This window comes from Mytilus galloprovincialis, chromosome 4, assembly GCF_965363235.1.
Source record: "Mytilus galloprovincialis chromosome 4, xbMytGall1.hap1.1, whole genome shotgun sequence".
In the NCBI taxonomy this organism is placed as follows: Eukaryota; Metazoa; Mollusca; class Bivalvia; order Mytilida; family Mytilidae; genus Mytilus; species Mytilus galloprovincialis.
The window spans coordinates 18755712-18775320 of record NC_134841.1 but is presented as its reverse complement, the minus strand read 5'-3'; the positions used below and the strand labels follow the sequence as shown (position 1 = coordinate 18775320).

The following is a 19609-nucleotide window of genomic DNA, read 5'->3' as shown; positions in this document are numbered from 1 at the left end:
AGGCTAACACTTTTTATGATAACCATAAAGCATAAAAATGAAACATTGAATGAATTTGAGTTAATATCCTATAAAAGTACTCAACAAAAACAACAACATAATGAAATAAAAGTTAGCCGATATTGTTTGTTATAACAAAAATATATCTGTTGTTGTATAATGAAGAATATATGGTACCATAGAGACAATACGTTTGTTACTGTAATACAAACTGGATCATTCATATCAAAGACATTGATAAAATACAGACAGTGCATCAGTATTAGAGGAAACATCAAAACTATAAATAATGACATTAACTTAATTATTAGATGAGTTAGTCTCATTTCTTCTTTTAAACGACGGTTAAGAATCAGGGCAGTATCAGTTCTATATTTAGATTCTATCGGTCTTGATGTACTTACACTGGTACAAAGTCCTATTACGGTTAGAATCATAAGTATAAATGGTAAGCCAATAAATATACATGTGATATACCAGAAATAAACCACATCATATTCTTTATGATCACCAGTCTTTTCTATCGCTTTATGATATCTGTCAATGATTGAAGGCTGGTAGCTGTCTTGTATGGGTTTATAATCTCCTCTAGATGTTTGATTGTAGTAATTTATCATATCATACTGCCATAATCGTGGAATGGTACTTATAAATCCTACTCCGATCACTAGACCAGATATAACCCACGATTGTGTGGGGGAGACTTGATTGTAAGTCTGATATAAGGTCACCGTAAGTGTCCTCTCTAAAGCTACAGAAAGTATAATCCAAACAATGATATATAGAGTCCACTCGTGACTGAGGATGCTGTAGTATAGAACATCGGCTAACATCTTATCTACGTAGTGTTGGAGAGTTATAATCACTGATGTCGTAACATGTACAAATGTTGTTATCGACAAAACAAAGAAATATGTATCTATAGAAAGTCGTATCTGTTTTGTCAGTACTATAATATTGATGAGCTGTCCCAGTAGACTAAGAGCCAGTATAACAGGGAACAAGATGTAACATATATAGTTAGTGACTTCTATCCAGCCTGCTGTTTCCTCTGTGGTGATGTTTAAACAAAGCACTGATAGACAGTTCCTAGGTGGTACTAACAGCAGTGGTTCCTTCACGTAATTAGTCTTCAACATTTTAGGATTATGTCTGATTTGCTTAATATTTAAAATCCTTTTTTTTTTCCTTTTTTTTTCCAACTTCAGATACTTTATTTCACTAATAATTCATTTAAATCCATCTATCATCATACTCCAAAATTTTCAGTTAACTTCTCTTATAGAATTTCTATTTTACCGTTTTAAATCTGTTCAAATATTTCCAAATAGTCTTTAAATATTATCTTCCTTTCTATTTATTCTTACAATTTATAAGAAAAGTATTATTTGCAATAGATTGCTTCTAATGATTGTTTTATATTCTTCATTAGTAGCAGTAGTTGAAATATTGGTTTTTGAATTAAAAAGATTTATTCAAACATAGTATTGACGTTGAAATCTTTTGCAGTTAAATCCATCACTAGTATTAAAGAATATTCATAAATTCTTCAATTTATTTATAAGACTCCACTGCATTTCTTGCAATAATTGTGACTTAACGTACCAAATGACTTCTTTAATTCTGTAACTACAGTATCATCAGTTCATTTAAGTGTAAAGAGAATAATCAACTTTTATAAACATATCTTGCAGGATAATTGATTGATCCAGAATAAATTGAAATAGTTTTTACCTTGTATGAATTTACCTTACGGAGATATGCTGACAGTAATTCCGGTTTGATAATCATGTTTACAAATCCTAATGATTGAAATAAATATCCTCTGGTCACATTGTTACTATATTGCCAATATTGAACTTGTATAGGTTGCTATTCCTGAATTTATCTTTCAAAGTAATTAAGTATTCAATTTGTATATCCTTTAGCAGTCAACGTAAGCTTGGATATCTATTTCCAATTTTTATCAAATTAATTTCACGTCAGTTTGTGTAATTCAGATGTTAATATTGTCAACTGGTACAAGGATTGAAGAGACTTTGCTGTGCAATCATAGTAATTTAATTCTTGCTTTCTTTTATTTCCAATAGTGTGATGAGAAAAGCCAATATTTCCTTTGTAAACACGTTATTGTAAGTCAGCATGTCATTTAGTGACAGTCAGTTCATTTGACCAGTGGTGGATTTTTATCACTTTATATCTTTGTCTCTCACAGTTGTGGAAGAAACCTTCTAAATCTTTGGAAGTAAGAAAGCCTTTTATATCTAAGGCTATTACTTGGACAAGAATTAATGCTACATTTCATGCTAGAAAGGTTGAAATGAAATTGTGTGAATTTCTTGGAGTGTAAACAGCAATTATTTTGTATCAGCTGTATAATGGTACAATTAGCAATCCCCATAAGAGATGTGTGACTGTACTAATTGGAGAACAGCAAAGTTTGCAGTTAGTTATTGCTTAATTTTTCAATTCCCAGTCAGAGCACAGTATATTTGCTTTTCTTTGTTAGTCATTCATAGATCCTTGCTGTAATGATAAGCAGGACATATTGACCAAGTGCTGTTCAAATAGGTTTTCATCTTTTTAGAAGCATTTGTTACTGAATTGAATTTTTTTCAACTTTATATGATGATAAATTTTGTTATCAATTTATGTGAAGATAAGCAATTTCTAAACCATGTTTTTCATTCTGCTGCTATTTTACAAAAATAAGTCCACACTTTTGACCACTAGCACATAACATGTCATAAAACAGATTACAAATTTTTGTCTAAGATTATAATTGGGTTGTTTAGTGTGCAAAATTCCCCCTTTTAAGATCCCTTTGTAATCTATGTTAAAGCTGTAAATATTATTGAAAATTTACAATAATGGGAATCTGTAATCAAGTAAGAGCAATTACAGATTCTGATTACCCCATCCCTGACCACAATCCTGCTATGTGTATGTTTAAGAGGTACAGTAAGAGGTACAGATATTTCTATGTTGATATTAAAAAAATACTCATTGACATTTGACAAATGTTTATATACTTTTATTTAAAAGAAGAGATATATTTGAAAATTAACAAGACAACTACGAAACAAATAATGGTCACCATGCCTCACAAGTTGAAATATACTCTTGAGGTTATCCTCAGCATCCTGTCGGTATACATATGTATATGTCCACAGCCAGTTCTCAGAAACTAATTGTCATGCAGCGTCGTGTCATAACAAGAATGTTTCAGTACATGACACATACTTCACAATTCATTGGAATTTTGTACTTCTTTGACTCATAGAACTTTTACTTCTGAATTTAGCTGTTCTTTTTGCTATTCAGAAGTTTTGTTTTCTTATTATTTTTTAAAAATAGATATGTCATAACAGAATAGTATTTGACAGCTTCTCTGTTGTTTATTATTATACTTATTGTAAGGCCTATTTTTCTTTGCACTCCCAATTGAAATCACTGCCTGTATTTTTTTATCAGGCTTGTTAGTTACCATTGGACGAATGAGACACGTAGGGTCTTGTAGAAAAAAGATAGGGGATGACTCAGAGCAACTAGAAAATAGAAGAGTTTCTGTTAAGTGAAAAAGGTTCAACTAAACCCAACAACAAAATTAACCAAATTACTTTTTATTGGCAACTAACAATTTGTCGAAACGCTAAATCAAGCTCATTGTCCTGAAAAGGCTGAAAGTTGTGAATTAAGAAACGATCAAAGATCTTTCATCAACAACAAAAGTTCTAAATAACAAAAAAACAGATAACCTCTGATGATAGTATTGACCAGGGACATGAATATATGGTATGAATAGGGCATATTGTATGTGTTAAGTTGTAGGAATATGTGGTTGGAATAAACTTAGTATCACTAGAATGTTCCTGTGACATCAGGTGTTGAAATGGATTTTATATGATATGAATATATATTGTGAGCTCTTCTTACAGTATTTATTACAGTGACTTGACTGATAGTGTTGCTATCCAACAATTGCAATTCATTCAAAATTTTGACCAAATTGCAATTTGTTTTATTAAACCAAATTGTTCAACTGGTCAGAAATTTGAACAAATTGTTCAGTCAAAATGTGAAAGTGCAAGGTGATAAAATAAATCATACTTACAATCCTATAAGACTTTAACTCCACTGTGTTGATGTTATTTTTAAATTAGTTTATCAATCTGTATAGGTATATATAGCTATTACCATACTAAAGGTGAACTGTTTTATTTGTAATTGCTATAAAAATGTCCAAACTAAGCTTTTATATAGTTTTTCTTTCAAAATGTATTCTATATTCATAAGAATCACACAGTATATGAATAAAAACATCATATTCAGTAAAATAATTTGTAAAATTGCAATATATTTGTAGGAAGGGGAGATAATCTTTTTTGGTTTCAAAAAGTCTTTATTCAAAAGAATAGTATTTTAGGTTATTTTCCCAAGGAAACTTATCAATAGCATATTGTTATTTCACATATAGTTTACTGAATATATGATGTATCATTTTAAATGATATATGATTCTTATAAATATAAAATCCTTTTCGAAAGAAAAACTATATAAAAGCTTAGTTTGGACATTTTTATAGCAATTCAAAATAAAATAGTTGACCTTTAGTATGGTAATGGCTATAATATAACATATATGATATAATATATCAATACAGTGGAGTTAAAGGCTTATAGGATTGTAAGTATATTTTATTTTATCACCTTGCACTTTCACATTTTGACTGAACAATTTGTTCAAATTTTTGACCAGCTGAACAATTTGGATTAATAAAACAAATTGCAATTTGGTCAAAATTTTGAATGAGTTGCAATTTGTATAATTATATTATATCATATATGTTATATTATAGCCATTACCATACTAAAGGTCAACTATTTTATTTTGAATTGCTATAAAAATGTCCAAACTAAGCTTTTATATAGTTTTTCTTTCGAAAAGGATTTTATATTTATAAGAATCATATATCATTTAAAATAATACATCATATATTCAGTAAACTATATGTGAAATAACAATATGCTATTGATAAGTTTCCTTTGGGAAATAACCTAAAATACTATTCTTTTGAATAAAGACTTTTTGAAACCAAAAAAGATTATCTCCCCTTCCTACAAATATATTGCAATTTTACAAATTATTTTACTGAATATGATGTTTTTATTCATATACTGTGTGATTCTTATGAATATAGAATACATTTTGAAAGAAAAACTATATAAAAGCTTAGTTTGGACATTTTTATAGCAATTACAAATAAAACAGTTCACCTTTAGTATGGTAATAGCTATATATAACTATACAGATTGATAAACTAATTTAAAAATAACATCAACACAGTGGAGTTAAAGTCTTATAGGATTGTAAGTATGATTTATTTTATCACCTTGCACTTTCACATTTTGACTGAACAATTTGTTCAAATTTCTGACCAGTTGAACAATTTGGTTTAATAAAACAAATTGCAATTTGGTCAAAATTTTGAATGAATTGCAATTGTTGGATAGCAACACTATCAGTCAAGTCACTGTATAATGTCATCAGCTGTGATGGTCTGATATTCCCTGTGCTGTTGAGAAACACAAAATAACCATATCTTTGCATCTTCATATTAGTTTGTTTACAAAGCTTTTCCTGTTGATTATACTTGACTATTCTTGATTAAGGTTCAAACTCTAGTATCGAAAATTCATGAGTATTTTAAGTTAATTCTGTTTAACTTTTCAGGTTACTAAGATACCTATCTAATAAAAAAGGTCATTAAGATATAATTATTCTTGAGAAAGCAACACATGGCCATGTGACTATTTAGCAAAGTCTGCAGTATTTCAGATTAATGTTTTTGCTCCTTCTTATTTTGTAAGTAGGATATTACTCAGTTGAGTTTCTAACTAGATACGTTGACACTCTGGGGAGTAAGTTGTCTAAATTGATTAGACCATTATAGTTCTTATGACAGCCTGAGAGCATTATACGGTATTAGATAAATTGTTTTATTTGTGGCTAGTTGACATTTCATTGATTCTTTTTAAGGCTTAGTTCTTTAAGTTGTTTAAAAGAAAGAAAATGGTCCTTGTTTCAATATGATATAATTACAGTCTGATGGTTCTTTATATGGTTTCAAATTCTCTTTGATATCTGAACACATTGTCTGAAGATCTACTAAATTGGCTTGTCATATCAATTCTGAGAAGAGAATTGTCAATAATACCAAGAAAATTATTGTCTTATATCCTTTTGTCTGGTGGTAGTTTAAGTTCTGTGACTCTATTTTACTGTCATATAATTTTTTAGTTAAACACAATTTGAAAGCAGACAGTGTTATAAACTAAATTTCTGATGAAATCAACACAACAATACAACTTGTATGATTTTAGCAATCTGATTTTTTAAACAAACTTTCATAATGGCATATTTATTCAGAATAAATTGGAAAACATTAATTCCATAACGAGGCTTAATTTGACCATAAGATTTTTTACATGTCCTGCACTAACTTTCAAATATTTCTTTCATTATTCCTATTTATTGTTGCAACACTTTTAATATACAACAAGACCTGCATAGCATTTGCTCATGGCTCAGCTGCTTATTTAAGACCTGCATAGCATGTGCTCATGGCTTGGTTGCTTATTTAAGTATAGGATATATAATAGGGATCTTAAAATGTCACATTGACATGTTTTTTACTTTTATTATGAATACTATGAAGTGTTAATTTATTTCTTTTGTATTGTAACCTTATAAAATGAGATATTGTACATTTGACAGGAGGCTGAAGACATGAAATACAATAACCTTACATTGCCTGACCATGTATTGATTAAATTATTATCCCTCAATTTATTAAATTTTCTTCCTTCAATAATAATATCCTGAAGTAGTTAGTTTAACTAATGGCTTCAGATGTTTTGCATTCTTATCGTACAGATTTGGTATATCTTTTGGTGTATTTGCTGATTTGTTACAATATTGATATTTGAGTATGGAAAAGTACATTTAATCATCTGTAAAGATGTCTCAGTTGTTTATCATACAATTGGTCAAGAAATGTGATGTACATGGAATTTCAATTTCCATGTGTTGTATATAGAATTTCCAAGTGTTGTATATACATATGCAATTTCAATGTGTTGTATAAAGATATATAATTTTCATATGTTATATATAAACATACAATATCCATGTATTGTATAAATTTATTTATCATATACTTAGAATAAATAACATATGATTTTTACCGTATGATAATAGCTTTAAATTAAAGTATATTCCATATTTTTCGAATTGGTGCTTTTACATTTGTTGTATATAGATATACAATTTGTATGTGTTGTATATAGTTATACAATTTGTATGTGTTGTATATAGTTATACAATTTCCTTAAATATTGAATATAGATATACAATTTCCTTAAATATTGAATATAGATATACAATGTGTTGTATAATGATATACAAATTCCATGCGTTGTATATAGATATACAATTTCAAAGTTATGTGTATATATATACAATTTTCATGCGTTGTGTATATATATACAATTTTCATGTGTTGTATATAGATACACAGTTTTCATGTGTTGTATATAGATAAACAATTTCCAAGTTTTGTGTAATGTGTATTTATATACAATTTCCATTTGTTGAATATAGATATACAATTTCCATTTGTTGAATATAGATATACAAATTCCAAGTGTTGTGTATATACAATTTGAATGTGTTGTATATCTTTATACAATTTCCATGTGTTGTATATCTTTATACAATTTGCATGTGTTGTATAGTCAGCGTATGACAATGGATTTAAGATTTTTAAAATCTTGATAGGTTGACTTGTAAATGTTGAAAAATAATGCATAACACATTCTTGCTAAAAATATGATTACAGATACGTGAAATTTTTTTTTTTCAATATATATAATACTAGCTGTTGACAAATCTATTTAGCTGCTGCTTGTGCTGTCTGTTGAATCTTTAAATTTGCCTTTAATAATTTTTTTGGTTAAAATATTTCCCATTTCCCTAATGGCATCACTAAATCAAATTGTGTGTCATGAATCCTTGACAAAAATCTCATATTTTGAATACTGTGAAGTGTTGATTTATTTCTTTTGTATTGTAACCTTATAAATGAGATATTGTACATTTGACAGGAGGCTGAAGACATGAAATACAATAACCTTACATTGCCTGACCATGTATTGATTAAATTATTATCCCTCAATTTATTAAATTTTCTTCCTTCAATAATAATATCCTGAAGTAGTTAGTTCCACTAATGGCTTCAGATGTTTTACAATGCAATCTCATTTGTATTCTTATTGTACAGATTTAGTATACATATGATTGCATGTATTGACTGATCTGTAACAATACTGATCTTTGAGTATGGAAAATTATACAATTACTTGTCATCTTCTACAGCCCAAGGCTGAGTGATACAAAAAATTACAGAAATGGTTATATGATTGGGGTGCCATGAATAAATTATTTTTTGTCAATCTGAAATTCAATATGGCTGTTAGGGACAAAGGTATATTTAGGACATAAAATGTAGAATAGTAATTTTGAACCATTCAGTCATTACTAAATAGTAATGCATTAAAGATGAAAATTTCATCCTAATCAATAGTCAATGGTTTTGTACTTTTTATGCCCCAGCTAAGATGGGCCCAAGTATAGAATACGTTTAAGTAGTTCCGGCAATATTCGAAATATCCATACGCCAAAACTTTAAATATGTTTAGGCGCGCAACAATCTGAAGGCCTAGTTCCGGCATAATCGAAATATTCATTCGCTGAAACATTAAATATGTTGGATACTCAATTAAATAGTCAGCAGGTCGACAGGTCAGCAGGTCGACCTGTCAGCAGGTAGACAGGTAGACAGGTCAGCAGGGAGACAGGTCAGCAGGTTGACGGGTAGACAGGTCAGCAGGTAGACAGGTAGACAGGTCAGCAGGGCGACAGGTCAGCAGGTCGACGGGTAGACAGGTCGACAGGTCAGCAGGTCGACATGTCATCAGGACGACAGGTCGACAGGTCAGCAGGTAGACAGGTCAGCAATTCGACAGGTCGACAGGTCAGCAGGTAGACAGGTCAGCAGGACGACAGGTCGACAGGTAAGCAGATGTTTCATGTTATCCATAGATTATTTGTCATTAAGTCAGGATGTTGTGTAGGGGGAAGTTGAGTACTCAATAAAATAGTCGACAGGTAGACAGGTCGACAGGTCAGCAGGACGACAGGTCGACAGGTAAGCAGATGTTTCATGTTATCCATAGATTATTTGTCATTAAGTCAGGATGTTGTGTAGGGGGAAATTGAGTACTCAATAAAAATAGTCAGCAATACAAATAGACAGGTCGACAGGTCGACAGGTCAGCAGGACGACAGGTAGACAGGTAAGCAGATGTTTCATGTTATCCATAGATTATTTGTCATTAAGTCAGGATGTTGTGTAGGGGGAAATTGAGTACTCAATAAAAATAGTCAGCAATACAAATAGACAGGTCGACAGGTCAGCAGGACGACAGGTAGACAGGTAAGCAGATGTTTCATGTTATCCATAGATTATTTGTCATTAAGTCAGGATGTTGTGTAGGGGGAAGTTGAGTACTCAATAAAAATAGTCAGCAATACAAATAGACAGGTCGACAGGTCGACAGGTCGACAGGTCGACAGGTCGACAGGTCAGCAGGACGACAGGTAGACAGGTAAGCAGATGTTTCATGTTATCCATAGATTATTTGTCATTAAGTCAGGGTGTTGTGTAGGGGGAAGTTGAGTACTCAATAAAAATAGTCAGCAATACAAATAGACAGGTCGACAGGTCGACAGGTCGACAGGTCAGCAGGACGACAGGTAGACAGGTAAGCAGATGTTTCATGTTATCCATAGATTATTTGTCATTAAGTCGGGGTGTTGTGTAGGGGGAAGTTGAGTACTCAATAAAAATAGTCAGCAATACAAATAGACAGGTCGACAGGTCGACAGGTCAGCAGGACGACAGGTAGACAGGTAAGCAGATGTTTCATGTTATCCATAGATTATTTGTCATTAAGTCGGGATGTTGTGTAGGGGGAAGTTGAGTACTCAATAAAAATAGTCAGCAATACAAATAGACAGGTCGACAGGTCGACAGGTCAGCAGGACGACAGGTAGACAGGTAAGCAGATGTTTCATGTTATCCATAGATTATTTGTCATTAAGTCGGGATGTTGTGTAGGGGGAAGTTGAGTACTCAATAAAAATAGTCAGCAATACAAATAGACAGGTCGACAGGTCGACAGGTCAGCAAGTCGACAGGTCAGCAGGACGACAGGTCGACAGGTAAGCAGATGTTTCATGTTATCCATAGATTATTTGTCATTAAGTCAGGATGTTGTGTAGGGGGGCGTTGAGTACTCAATAAAAATAGTCAGCAAGTCGACAAGTCAGCAATTGAACTGTATCGTATTGTGTTACTGCTTGATGGGTGTTAGTTTCTTTTTTAAACAGTCACCATTGCTTTTCACTTTTCTATTAAACTAAATTAAAACCACTGAATTATATGTGCTTTCGCATGATAAATTTTATTAATTTTATTCACAGAACTCTGTATTCGTTGTAAAGCCTCAAAATTATAATTGTACATGTATTTATCTAATGAAAATGTTTAATGTTATTTCATCCATAACCACTTAGCAGTCCATGAACGCTTTGATTGTTTGAAAAAACACAATTAAAGGAATAAAAGTTTTCAGTTGAGATGAGATATGAAACAAATATAATGAGAATTATGTTTTCTTGAAAAATGATACTAAATTGATTACAATTAGTTTCAAAATGCGTGTGTTTGGTCATCAAATAAATTCACCACAGTCCTTCGATTCCCTCTGCATGTGGATGATGTTGAATAGTAAAGTTTTTTTCTTCATCAGTAAGAGTTGATAAGTCGTTGAATGTTGACTCATATGTGTCAATATTAATTCCCACCGATTTGATGATTGTAGAATGTGCACCAATTTCCATATCGATGCAACTGCCTGGTATTTTGAAGAAAAAGTTACGCTTTCCATGGCGGGTTTTGAGTGTCTTTAATGTGCCGAATCCATTTTGTTGCAACATTTCAAGTTCAACTAAAAAGTATAATGCGTATAATTAAAATGTGTAATATAAAAATATTAGAAGAATTATGATCAAAGACATGCGTAAAATTTATTGTATGTAGTATGAGAATCATATTCTATTGATTATTTGATTGTTTTTAAGCTCATGACTAGGTGATGTACTATAATTGTATAAATTTTGTGTCTTTAAGGAGCATCTGTGCTTTCAAAGTATAAGGACATACTGAGTGACGCACATGTTGATATTTATAAAAACACCAACCCCAACCCACAATCATTAACCCACGCAAAAATACATTAAAAGATGTTTAATAATTGAGTGTTTGTATCAAACGTACATCATTTCGTAAATTATACCATGAACAAATATACATTTTGGAGCGTTCTCTTGTGAACATGAATATTTTACCTTGTATTTAAGTATATTTGCGTCATTGGAAGGAGCTGATGTGTATTCAGTATGGGTTACCAATGAAACAACTTGTTTGACAATAGGGAAACTATTTTAAACAATTATTAATAATTACGGAAACTTACTTTTGATGTTCTCGGCAAGTGAACGTTTTAGACGTTTTTGTAATTGTCGTATTGTAACAAATGGTCCACACGATTTGCACATGGCCTTGGCGACTCTGTCCCTAAAAGTTGCCACTGGTTTTAAATGAAGAGCTGGTGTGTCCCGATCACATGAAGCAATAGCCTGTAATAAAGTTTTAATTTACTTAATATTTAAGCTTTTTATTTGATGTTTTGTATTCTACATAAAATTAATAAAAAAAAATTAATTGAAAAGAGCTGTTATAATATAGCGATAATTATTTCGCAAATAGATTTAATTGATTTTAAATTTGCCGTTGGTTTGGCTTAATAATTTGTTATCAAGAATTTAATATAATTTTGGTACAGTTCCGTATCAAGATTTGCGTGTCATCTAAATTGAAGAAATGTTTTATTAAATAATCAAATTCAAATTGATATTACAATTTGATATTAATGCACAAAATGCTAGGTGTGATCATAGACCATTGATATGTTATTACTAAGACTAAGGATGATTTGACTAACCTGAACAAACAGTGATTTTTGTTGAGATAATGAATTATACAAGACCATTGCTTGTTTTAATCTAGATTTGGTTATTTCTAATGGTGTCGGTGTGTAGCACCCATCATTTAATCCACAACTGAAACTGTGTTGGAATACATGCAGAACGGCAGCAAGACGAAGAATATGAATGGTGTCTTTACTTGTCATCATTTCACTATCATCTAGTGATATGTTAAGATTAGGAGTTTCATTCTCTTTGTCTTCCTCTGCAAATACAACGAAAAGAATAATGTAAATTATGTTTGAAATTTAAATGAGCAAACTTAAATAAATGTTGAAAAAATATAAAAATAAAAATAAGTTTTGTGTTTAAGATTATATTGTTATGCACATTTATTACGTTATAAGCAAATATAAGCTGCCACAATAGTTATGTAAACGATTAATAAATTAAAATTCTGGTATGAATTGAAAATGTTTGTGTAATAGTTTAAAACCGGTTGATTAACAATAAAAAACTAGAATGGATTATATCATTGCCTATGTGATTGAATGCTGCGACTTAATCAAGACTCCTTTTTAAAAATGTGAATGGGCGGATACAATAATTAAAAGTGGGTTCGCTTCCTTAAATTTCAGTGGTTTCATACATTTCAACTTTTTTTCAAAATTCTGTGTACATTGGAGGAGGTGGGGATGGAAGGGGGGGGGGGGGTGCAGATGTAAAATACTTTATTCTTGACTATTGTAATAAATATAATATTGCTATCTTGAACAAAGATATTGACATTAATATTGAAAATTTAACCCCGGTTCACTTTCTTTTCATGACTATATTGTTTACTTACCGTGGTCAGATCCATATTTGGCATTCATGTAGTCGGAATATGAGTCAATCAAACCATCAAACACACTCTCGGCATCTGCGGACAACTTGTAGTGCTTCCCTGCTAGGTGTTCCTCGTAAATGTTGTTCATGACATTTTCAAAACTTTGCAATTTGGTGTCTCGTAATAGTGGTACATTTGCTTTAGTAATTGCCGTGGTATTAAAGACTGGTTTGGCAACGCAAAACAGAAACCGATCCATTAAACCATCATCTCCACCAAGTTGACATAACTCTGAAAGTAATGGTTGAGGTTGAATAAATAGACAGCAGGACATTGAGGTTTTGGAAAAACCTCTTGTTCCTGTTACTAGGATGCTGGAGTCTCCTTTTCCTCCCCACATCTTACACAAAAGAGATCTCTCGCCTTCACCCTTCGATTGTTTTACATTTACAGATGACAAAAACCTGTGTCCTTCATCACACGTGATGATACCATACCCTTGGTTATTTAATTGGTGTTTCTGGAGACCTGCTGTCGTGTAAGCCTCCAATTGAATTGCAATTCCATGTTTTTCTTTTATTTTTTCCACCACGGGATCAATGACTTTGTAATATGTATTGGTTTTTCCTCCACCGGGTGCACATACTGCAACGATATACTGGTTTAACACGGTAGAATATGAGTTGTCTCCAACTGTAACCTTCGTATTTGGACCACACAAAGTAGAGGTTAGTGATAAAACACTGGACAAAACTAGGCTTCGGGAGCAATTTGTAGCTTTTTCAAATATAGAAAAATAATTCTCTGTTTCCTCTTCAAATACTTCTTTCCAAGGAATTTTAGTATTGTAAGCGGATTTGTAAAGGGATAAAATATCCTCGCTTCTGAACTTTTTAAAAGCCGCAGCCATCTTCAGCAGTCTCAAAGCAAAACAGCGATAACGTAACGTCATAATGTAGTTTCGCGAAAATCTGTTGAATATTTTCCCTTTTTTTTTAACGTCATAAAGTTGTTTGGGAGAAATCCTTTATAGTCAGTTTTCTGATTTGTGTGCACGTAGTTTGTGTTAAAAATTAGTATAGAAGAAGAAAATGGAAAACTTAGGAATTCCGTTACTAGATCGAGCACCAAAGGCAATAAATTGGTATGCTGTAGTCTCTAGCCAAGAATCAATAGTACCTTATATGATGGATAATGGATTATTAAAGAAAGAAATGACCTGCACACATTGTGCTTCAGATATGAATTTGTGTAAACGGAAAGACATTTCAGATTCTTTACAATGGAAATGCCCAGCATGCCTGTTAACCAGCTCCATAAGGAGGAGTAGTATTTTTGAGGTAAATAAAAAGATTATTATCAAAATTTAATTATTGTTAATGGATATTGAACCAATCATATCTACATCTGTTGTTGATATAAAAAAATAAATCATCTTCCAAGGGATTTGTTGTGGTTAACATAACTGATTATATGTACAGTGAGTATGGGACATAAGATACGGACGGGCATCACCCGGTCATTGTGGATAGTTTGCCAAATATAGTAAACCGAAAATAGATAGATTATCATAATCCATCCATTAAAATTGGCGTTTAGTTTTTAAGTTTTGATATTGATTGCAATATTCTAAAAAGTTTATTTGGCGCTATTTAACAGTATGTATAGGCTAATACAACAGTAGCATGTCAGGTTTGAATACCGGTTGTGAAATAAAATTTACATGTAGTCTGTTTATGCGTTTTGTTGTGTGATATAAACATAATGGTCAGTGTAATCATCGCTATTCAGTGTGTTAACCAGTATGTAAAAATTAAGTAAATGCATATTCATGTAACAGTATTTCTTATGTTTTTATTTGGGAATTGTTATACACAGCAAAGTTTAAAAAAATATCACACTTTCATGTTCTTTTTTTTTCTCAGAAGTCCAAACTGCCACTACGAAAACTGATGGAACTAGTTTACTACTTTGGAATAGATCTTCAAATTTACGAAGTGGAAAAACTTTCCGATATCAGTCATGTCAGTGTTATTGAATGGTATGACCAGTTCCGGATAGTATGTAAGGAATCGTTAACAAATGATCCAGTCTTATTGGGATCAAACAGTGAACATTTGATTGAAATCGACGAAAGTCTCTTTGGAAAAAAAAGAAAATATCACAGAGGTACAGGAAAACAAGATACCTGGGTTTTTGGAATGGTGGAGAAGGGGTCAAGGAAAGTGATTTTGCAAATAGTGGAAAAAAGAGATCGTAAGACCTTGTTACCAATTATTCAGGAAAATGTTGCCGAAGGAGCACACATTAACTCTGATTGTTGGGCGGCGTATAACACATTGGAAAAGGAAGGATTTGTGCATAAAACTGTAAACCACAGTAAAGAATTTAAAGCACAAGATGGAACCTGCACAAATGAAATTGAAGGCATATGGGGGCTTGCAAAACTTAAAATCAAATCAATGAAAGGAGTGAGACATGAAAGAATCGGTGACATATTAAATGAATTTTGCTACAGATACAGATACGGGTTTTCAAATGGAGACGTTTTCCATAAATTTTTAAAGGACATTGCAATCTTTAATGAAAAAAAATGAAACGGCCAATAAAAGATGAACTAAAATGGATTAAAAAGGGCCACTGTAAACTTAAAGAAATAGTAATTGACGAGTTTTGTTTTGTTGACATTAAATTTTTCCTCTCAAATAAAATATACAATCACTTCTTTTATATATTAGATGAAAAACTATATATAGCTTATACTGTTATTGGATGTGTTGATGCTTATGTTTTTTTATCTGTAGAACCGTTTGCCTAAACTTTTAACAATTATAAAAAAAGAAATAGCTACATTTTCGACTTGTCGGACTGTCAATCAATCTAATTGTTGACATGTCGCTGTCGACCTATAGACCTGTCGGCCTGTCGGCCTGTCGACCTGTCGGCCTGTCGACCTGTCGACCTGTCGGCCTGTCGACCTGTCGACCTGTCGACCTGTCGGCCTGTCGACCTGTCGACCTGTCGGCCTGTCGACCTGTCGACCTGTCGATCCCAACTTAATATGGCGATTAAACATAACTACAATCTTCAAATAATAAACCTGGAAAATAATTTAACTTGTATAAAAACCGATTTACTTCATTTGACTTAAAAATAAGTCCTATGGTACTACAATTATGTAATTTGTATAAGAACCGATTTACTTCATTTGACTTAATTATAAGTCCGATGGTACTACAATCACGTATTCTATACTTGATCCCTAAGATGGTAGGAGGCATTATGTTTTCTGGTCTGTGTATCTGTCCCTCTGGTATCTTTCGTCCCTCTTTTAGTTAGTCTGTTCTTTGGTCCATACATTGGTCTGGCCAATTGCCTGTCCTTTTTTGTGTGAAATTCTTTGTTTTGGTAGTTTACCCCTAAGTTGTCGTTTCAATTCATTGTTGATGAAATTACCCAATGTAGTTAAAAGTGTTAGTGGTGGCACTAACACTCATTATCAGGACTTTTCAGATTTATCTAGATCTCTATCTAACAACAATATTTTATTAGTAAGATGCATGATGTGAGCTCAGTTTGTTCTGCTAGTTTTTTTATTTTATTGATAAAGTTGATTTATACCAGAAACTAAGATACCGATAACTACAGTGAAGAAAATGATGTGAATGGGGTGCTGTGGTAATAAAGAACTAAAGTTTGACAGGGGAATGATGTGAATGGGGTGCTGTGGTAATAAAGAACTAAAGTTTGACAGGGGAATGATGTGAATGGGGTGCTGTGGTAATAAAGAACTAAAGTTTGACAGGGGAATGATGTGAATGGGGTGCTGTGGTAATAAAGAACTAAAGTTTGACAGGGGAATGATGTGAATGGGGTGCTGTGGTAATAAAGAACTAAAGTTTGACAGGGGAATGATGTGAATGGGGTGCTGTGGTAATAAAGAACTTAAGTTTGACAGGGGAATGATGTGAATGGGGTGCTGTGGTAATAAAGAACTTAAGTTTGACAGGGGAATGATGTGAATGGGGTGCTGTGGTAATAAAGAACTAAAGTTTGACAGGGGAATGATGTGAATGGGGTGCTGTGGTAATAAAGAACTAAAGTTTGACAGGGGAATGATGTGAATGGGGTGCTGTGGTAATAAAGAACTAAAGTTTGACAGGGGAATGATGTGAATGGGGTGCTGTGGTAATAAAGAACTTAAGTTTGACAGGGGAATGATGTGAATGGGGTGCTGTGGTAATAAAGAACTTAAGTTTGACAGGGGAATGATGTGAATGGGGTGCTGTGGTAATAAAGAACTAAAGTTTGACAGGGGAATGATGTGAATGGGGTGCTGTGGTAATAAAGAACTAAAGTTTGACAGGGGAATGATGTGAATGGGGTGCTGTGGTAATAAAGAACTAAAGTTTGACAGGGGAATGATGTGAATGGGGTGCTGTGGTAATAAAGAACTAAAGTATGACAGGGGAATGATATGAATGGGGTGCTGTGGTAATAAAGAACTAAAGTTTGACAGGGGAACTTCTTGTAAATAACATAAGGTGACACAATTATCACGGGTTAATTTACAAGCATAAGGTGACACAATTATCATGGGTTACAGTGAGTTGACTGTTAGTGTTGCTCTCCACCAATTGCAACTCATTCAAAATTTTGACCAAATTGCAATTTGTTTATTAAAATCAAATTGTTCAACTGGTCAGAAATTTGAACCAACTGCTGTAGAAAACCACAGCCAAGTCATATAAGTGCAAGGTGATAAAATAAAACATACTTGCAATCCTATAAGACTTTAACTCCACGTTAATGATGTTGTGACAAAATTAGTTTATCAGTTTGTATAGTTATATTATATTCATTTCCATGCTGAAGGGGAACTGTTTATTTTGAATTGCTATTAAATTGTCCAAACTAAGCTTTCATATAGTTTTTCTTTCTTAAAGTATTCTATATTTATAATAATCAGATATCATTTTAAATAAAACATCATATATTCAGTAAAATATGTGTGAAATAACAATATGCTATTGATAAATTTTCAGGGGAGATAACCTAAAATATTATTCTTTTGAATATAGACTTTTTGAAAGAAAAGTTATTATCTCCCCCATGGAAACTTCCTACAAACATATATTGCAATTTTACACATATTTTACTGAATATGAAATGTTTTAATTCACATAATGTCTGATTCTTATAAATATAGAATACTTTTAGAAAGAAAAACTATATGAAAGCTTAGTTTGGACAATTTAATAGCAATTCAAAAAAGTATTCTATATCAAGTTATAAGAATCAGACATTATGTGAATTAAAACATTTCATATTCAGTAAAATATGTGTAAAATTGCAATATATGTTTGTAGGAAGTTTCCATGGGGGAGATAATAACTTTTCTTTCAAAAAGTCTTTATTCAAAAGAATAATATTTTAGGTTATCTCCCCTGAAAATTTATCAATAGCATATTGTTATTTCACACATATTTTACTGAATATATGATGTTTTATTTAAAATGATATCTGATTCTTATAAATAAAGAATACTTTTAGAAAGAAAAACTATATGAAAGCTTAGTTTGGAAAATTTAATAGCAATTCAAAATAAACATTTTCCCTTCAGCATGGAAATGAATATAATATAACTATACAAACTGATAAACTAATTTTTGTCACAACATCATTAAAGTGGAGTTAAAGTCTTATAGGATTGTAAGTATATTTTATTTTATCTCCTTGCACTTTCACATTTTGACTGATCTATTTGTTCAATTTTCTGACCAGTTGAACAATTTGGTTTAAAAAAAACAAATTGCAATTTGGTCAAAATTTTGAATGAGTTGCAATTGGTGGAGAGCAACACTAACAGTAAACTCACTGTAATTTACAAGCATAAGATGACAGTTGATATAAAATAATACACAGAATCAATATTGACTACTGTCATGCCTTATAACATTGTAGTTAATCATGTAAATCTGTCGGTATCAAATCATGTACTTTGCATTCCTATTTAGAGTTGTTGTTAATAAATCATTTGTTAGTCAAATTATTAAATCTATTGTCTGACTTTTGAGTTTTTATTTCAGACAAATCAAGCTCCCCATCTGAAGATGAAGAGACAAGGTAATGATCCATTTATTGTTTCCACGTTTTGTTTCGTTTGTTTTACTATAGATACTAAGTGATATTTCCCTGGTGAGCATTGATTAAAGATGACTTTATACTACTTTTATTATTGTATGTATTTCTAATTTTTCTCATAGTACATAAACTGTTCAATGTTGATTTTCAAATTGAGATAGTGTAATTTTGATGTCTTTGCTAGATGTTCCTTGATTTCCATTTAGACATAGCGGCCTCAATGGTCTTGTGTTGTGTGTTTACGGTACTGTGGAGGTCCTGGGTTCAACCCTGGCAGGGTCAAACCATAGACTTTAGAATTGGTATTGCTGCTTCTCCTTGCTAAGCTAAGTGTGGCATTTAGGAATAAGAGCAAAGAAGGGTTGGCTCAGATTCAGAATAATTTGTTGGGTAAGGTAACATGTCTTCCTTAGACATTTTCATAAGAAGGGGGAGGCACTGACTGCCTAAGAGGGATTTCTAATA

At 32.0% G+C, this 19609-nt stretch overlaps 2 protein-coding genes and 1 long non-coding RNA gene across 3 annotated transcripts in view; 1 reads left to right on the top strand and 2 right to left on the bottom strand.

Moving 5' to 3' along the window:
* Positions 1–1140, bottom strand: LOC143070515 (uncharacterized). The gene has a single exon (XM_076244772.1). The coding sequence runs from the start codon at positions 1137–1139 to the stop codon at positions 81–83; it is 1059 nt and encodes a 352-aa protein (XP_076100887.1). The 5' UTR covers position 1140; the 3' UTR covers positions 1–80.
* An 8698-nt stretch (positions 1141–9838) lies between these two features.
* LOC143070514 (uncharacterized) lies at positions 9839–12410 on the bottom strand. Its single transcript, XR_012976560.1, has 3 exons — positions 12189–12410; positions 11661–11823; positions 9839–11132 (listed from the first exon to the last, which is right to left on the bottom strand). It is a non-coding gene; the product is annotated as an uncharacterized LOC143070514 (long non-coding RNA).
* A 6678-nt stretch (positions 12411–19088) lies between these two features.
* LOC143071538 (dynein axonemal assembly factor 9-like) overlaps positions 19089–19609 on the top strand; it is a 39655-nt gene continuing 39134 nt past the window's right edge. Inside the window, exon 1 of the mRNA XM_076245905.1 lies at positions 19089–19126. The gene's annotated coding sequence lies outside the window, so the exon portion shown is untranslated. The remainder of the gene's footprint in view (positions 19127–19609) is intronic.

What these genes read in the sequence shown, in the direction of transcription:
- LOC143070515 (XM_076244772.1), bottom strand. Translation starts at nt 1,139, where the DNA reads ATGTTGAAGACTAATTACGTGAAGGAACCACTGCTGTTAGTACCACCT.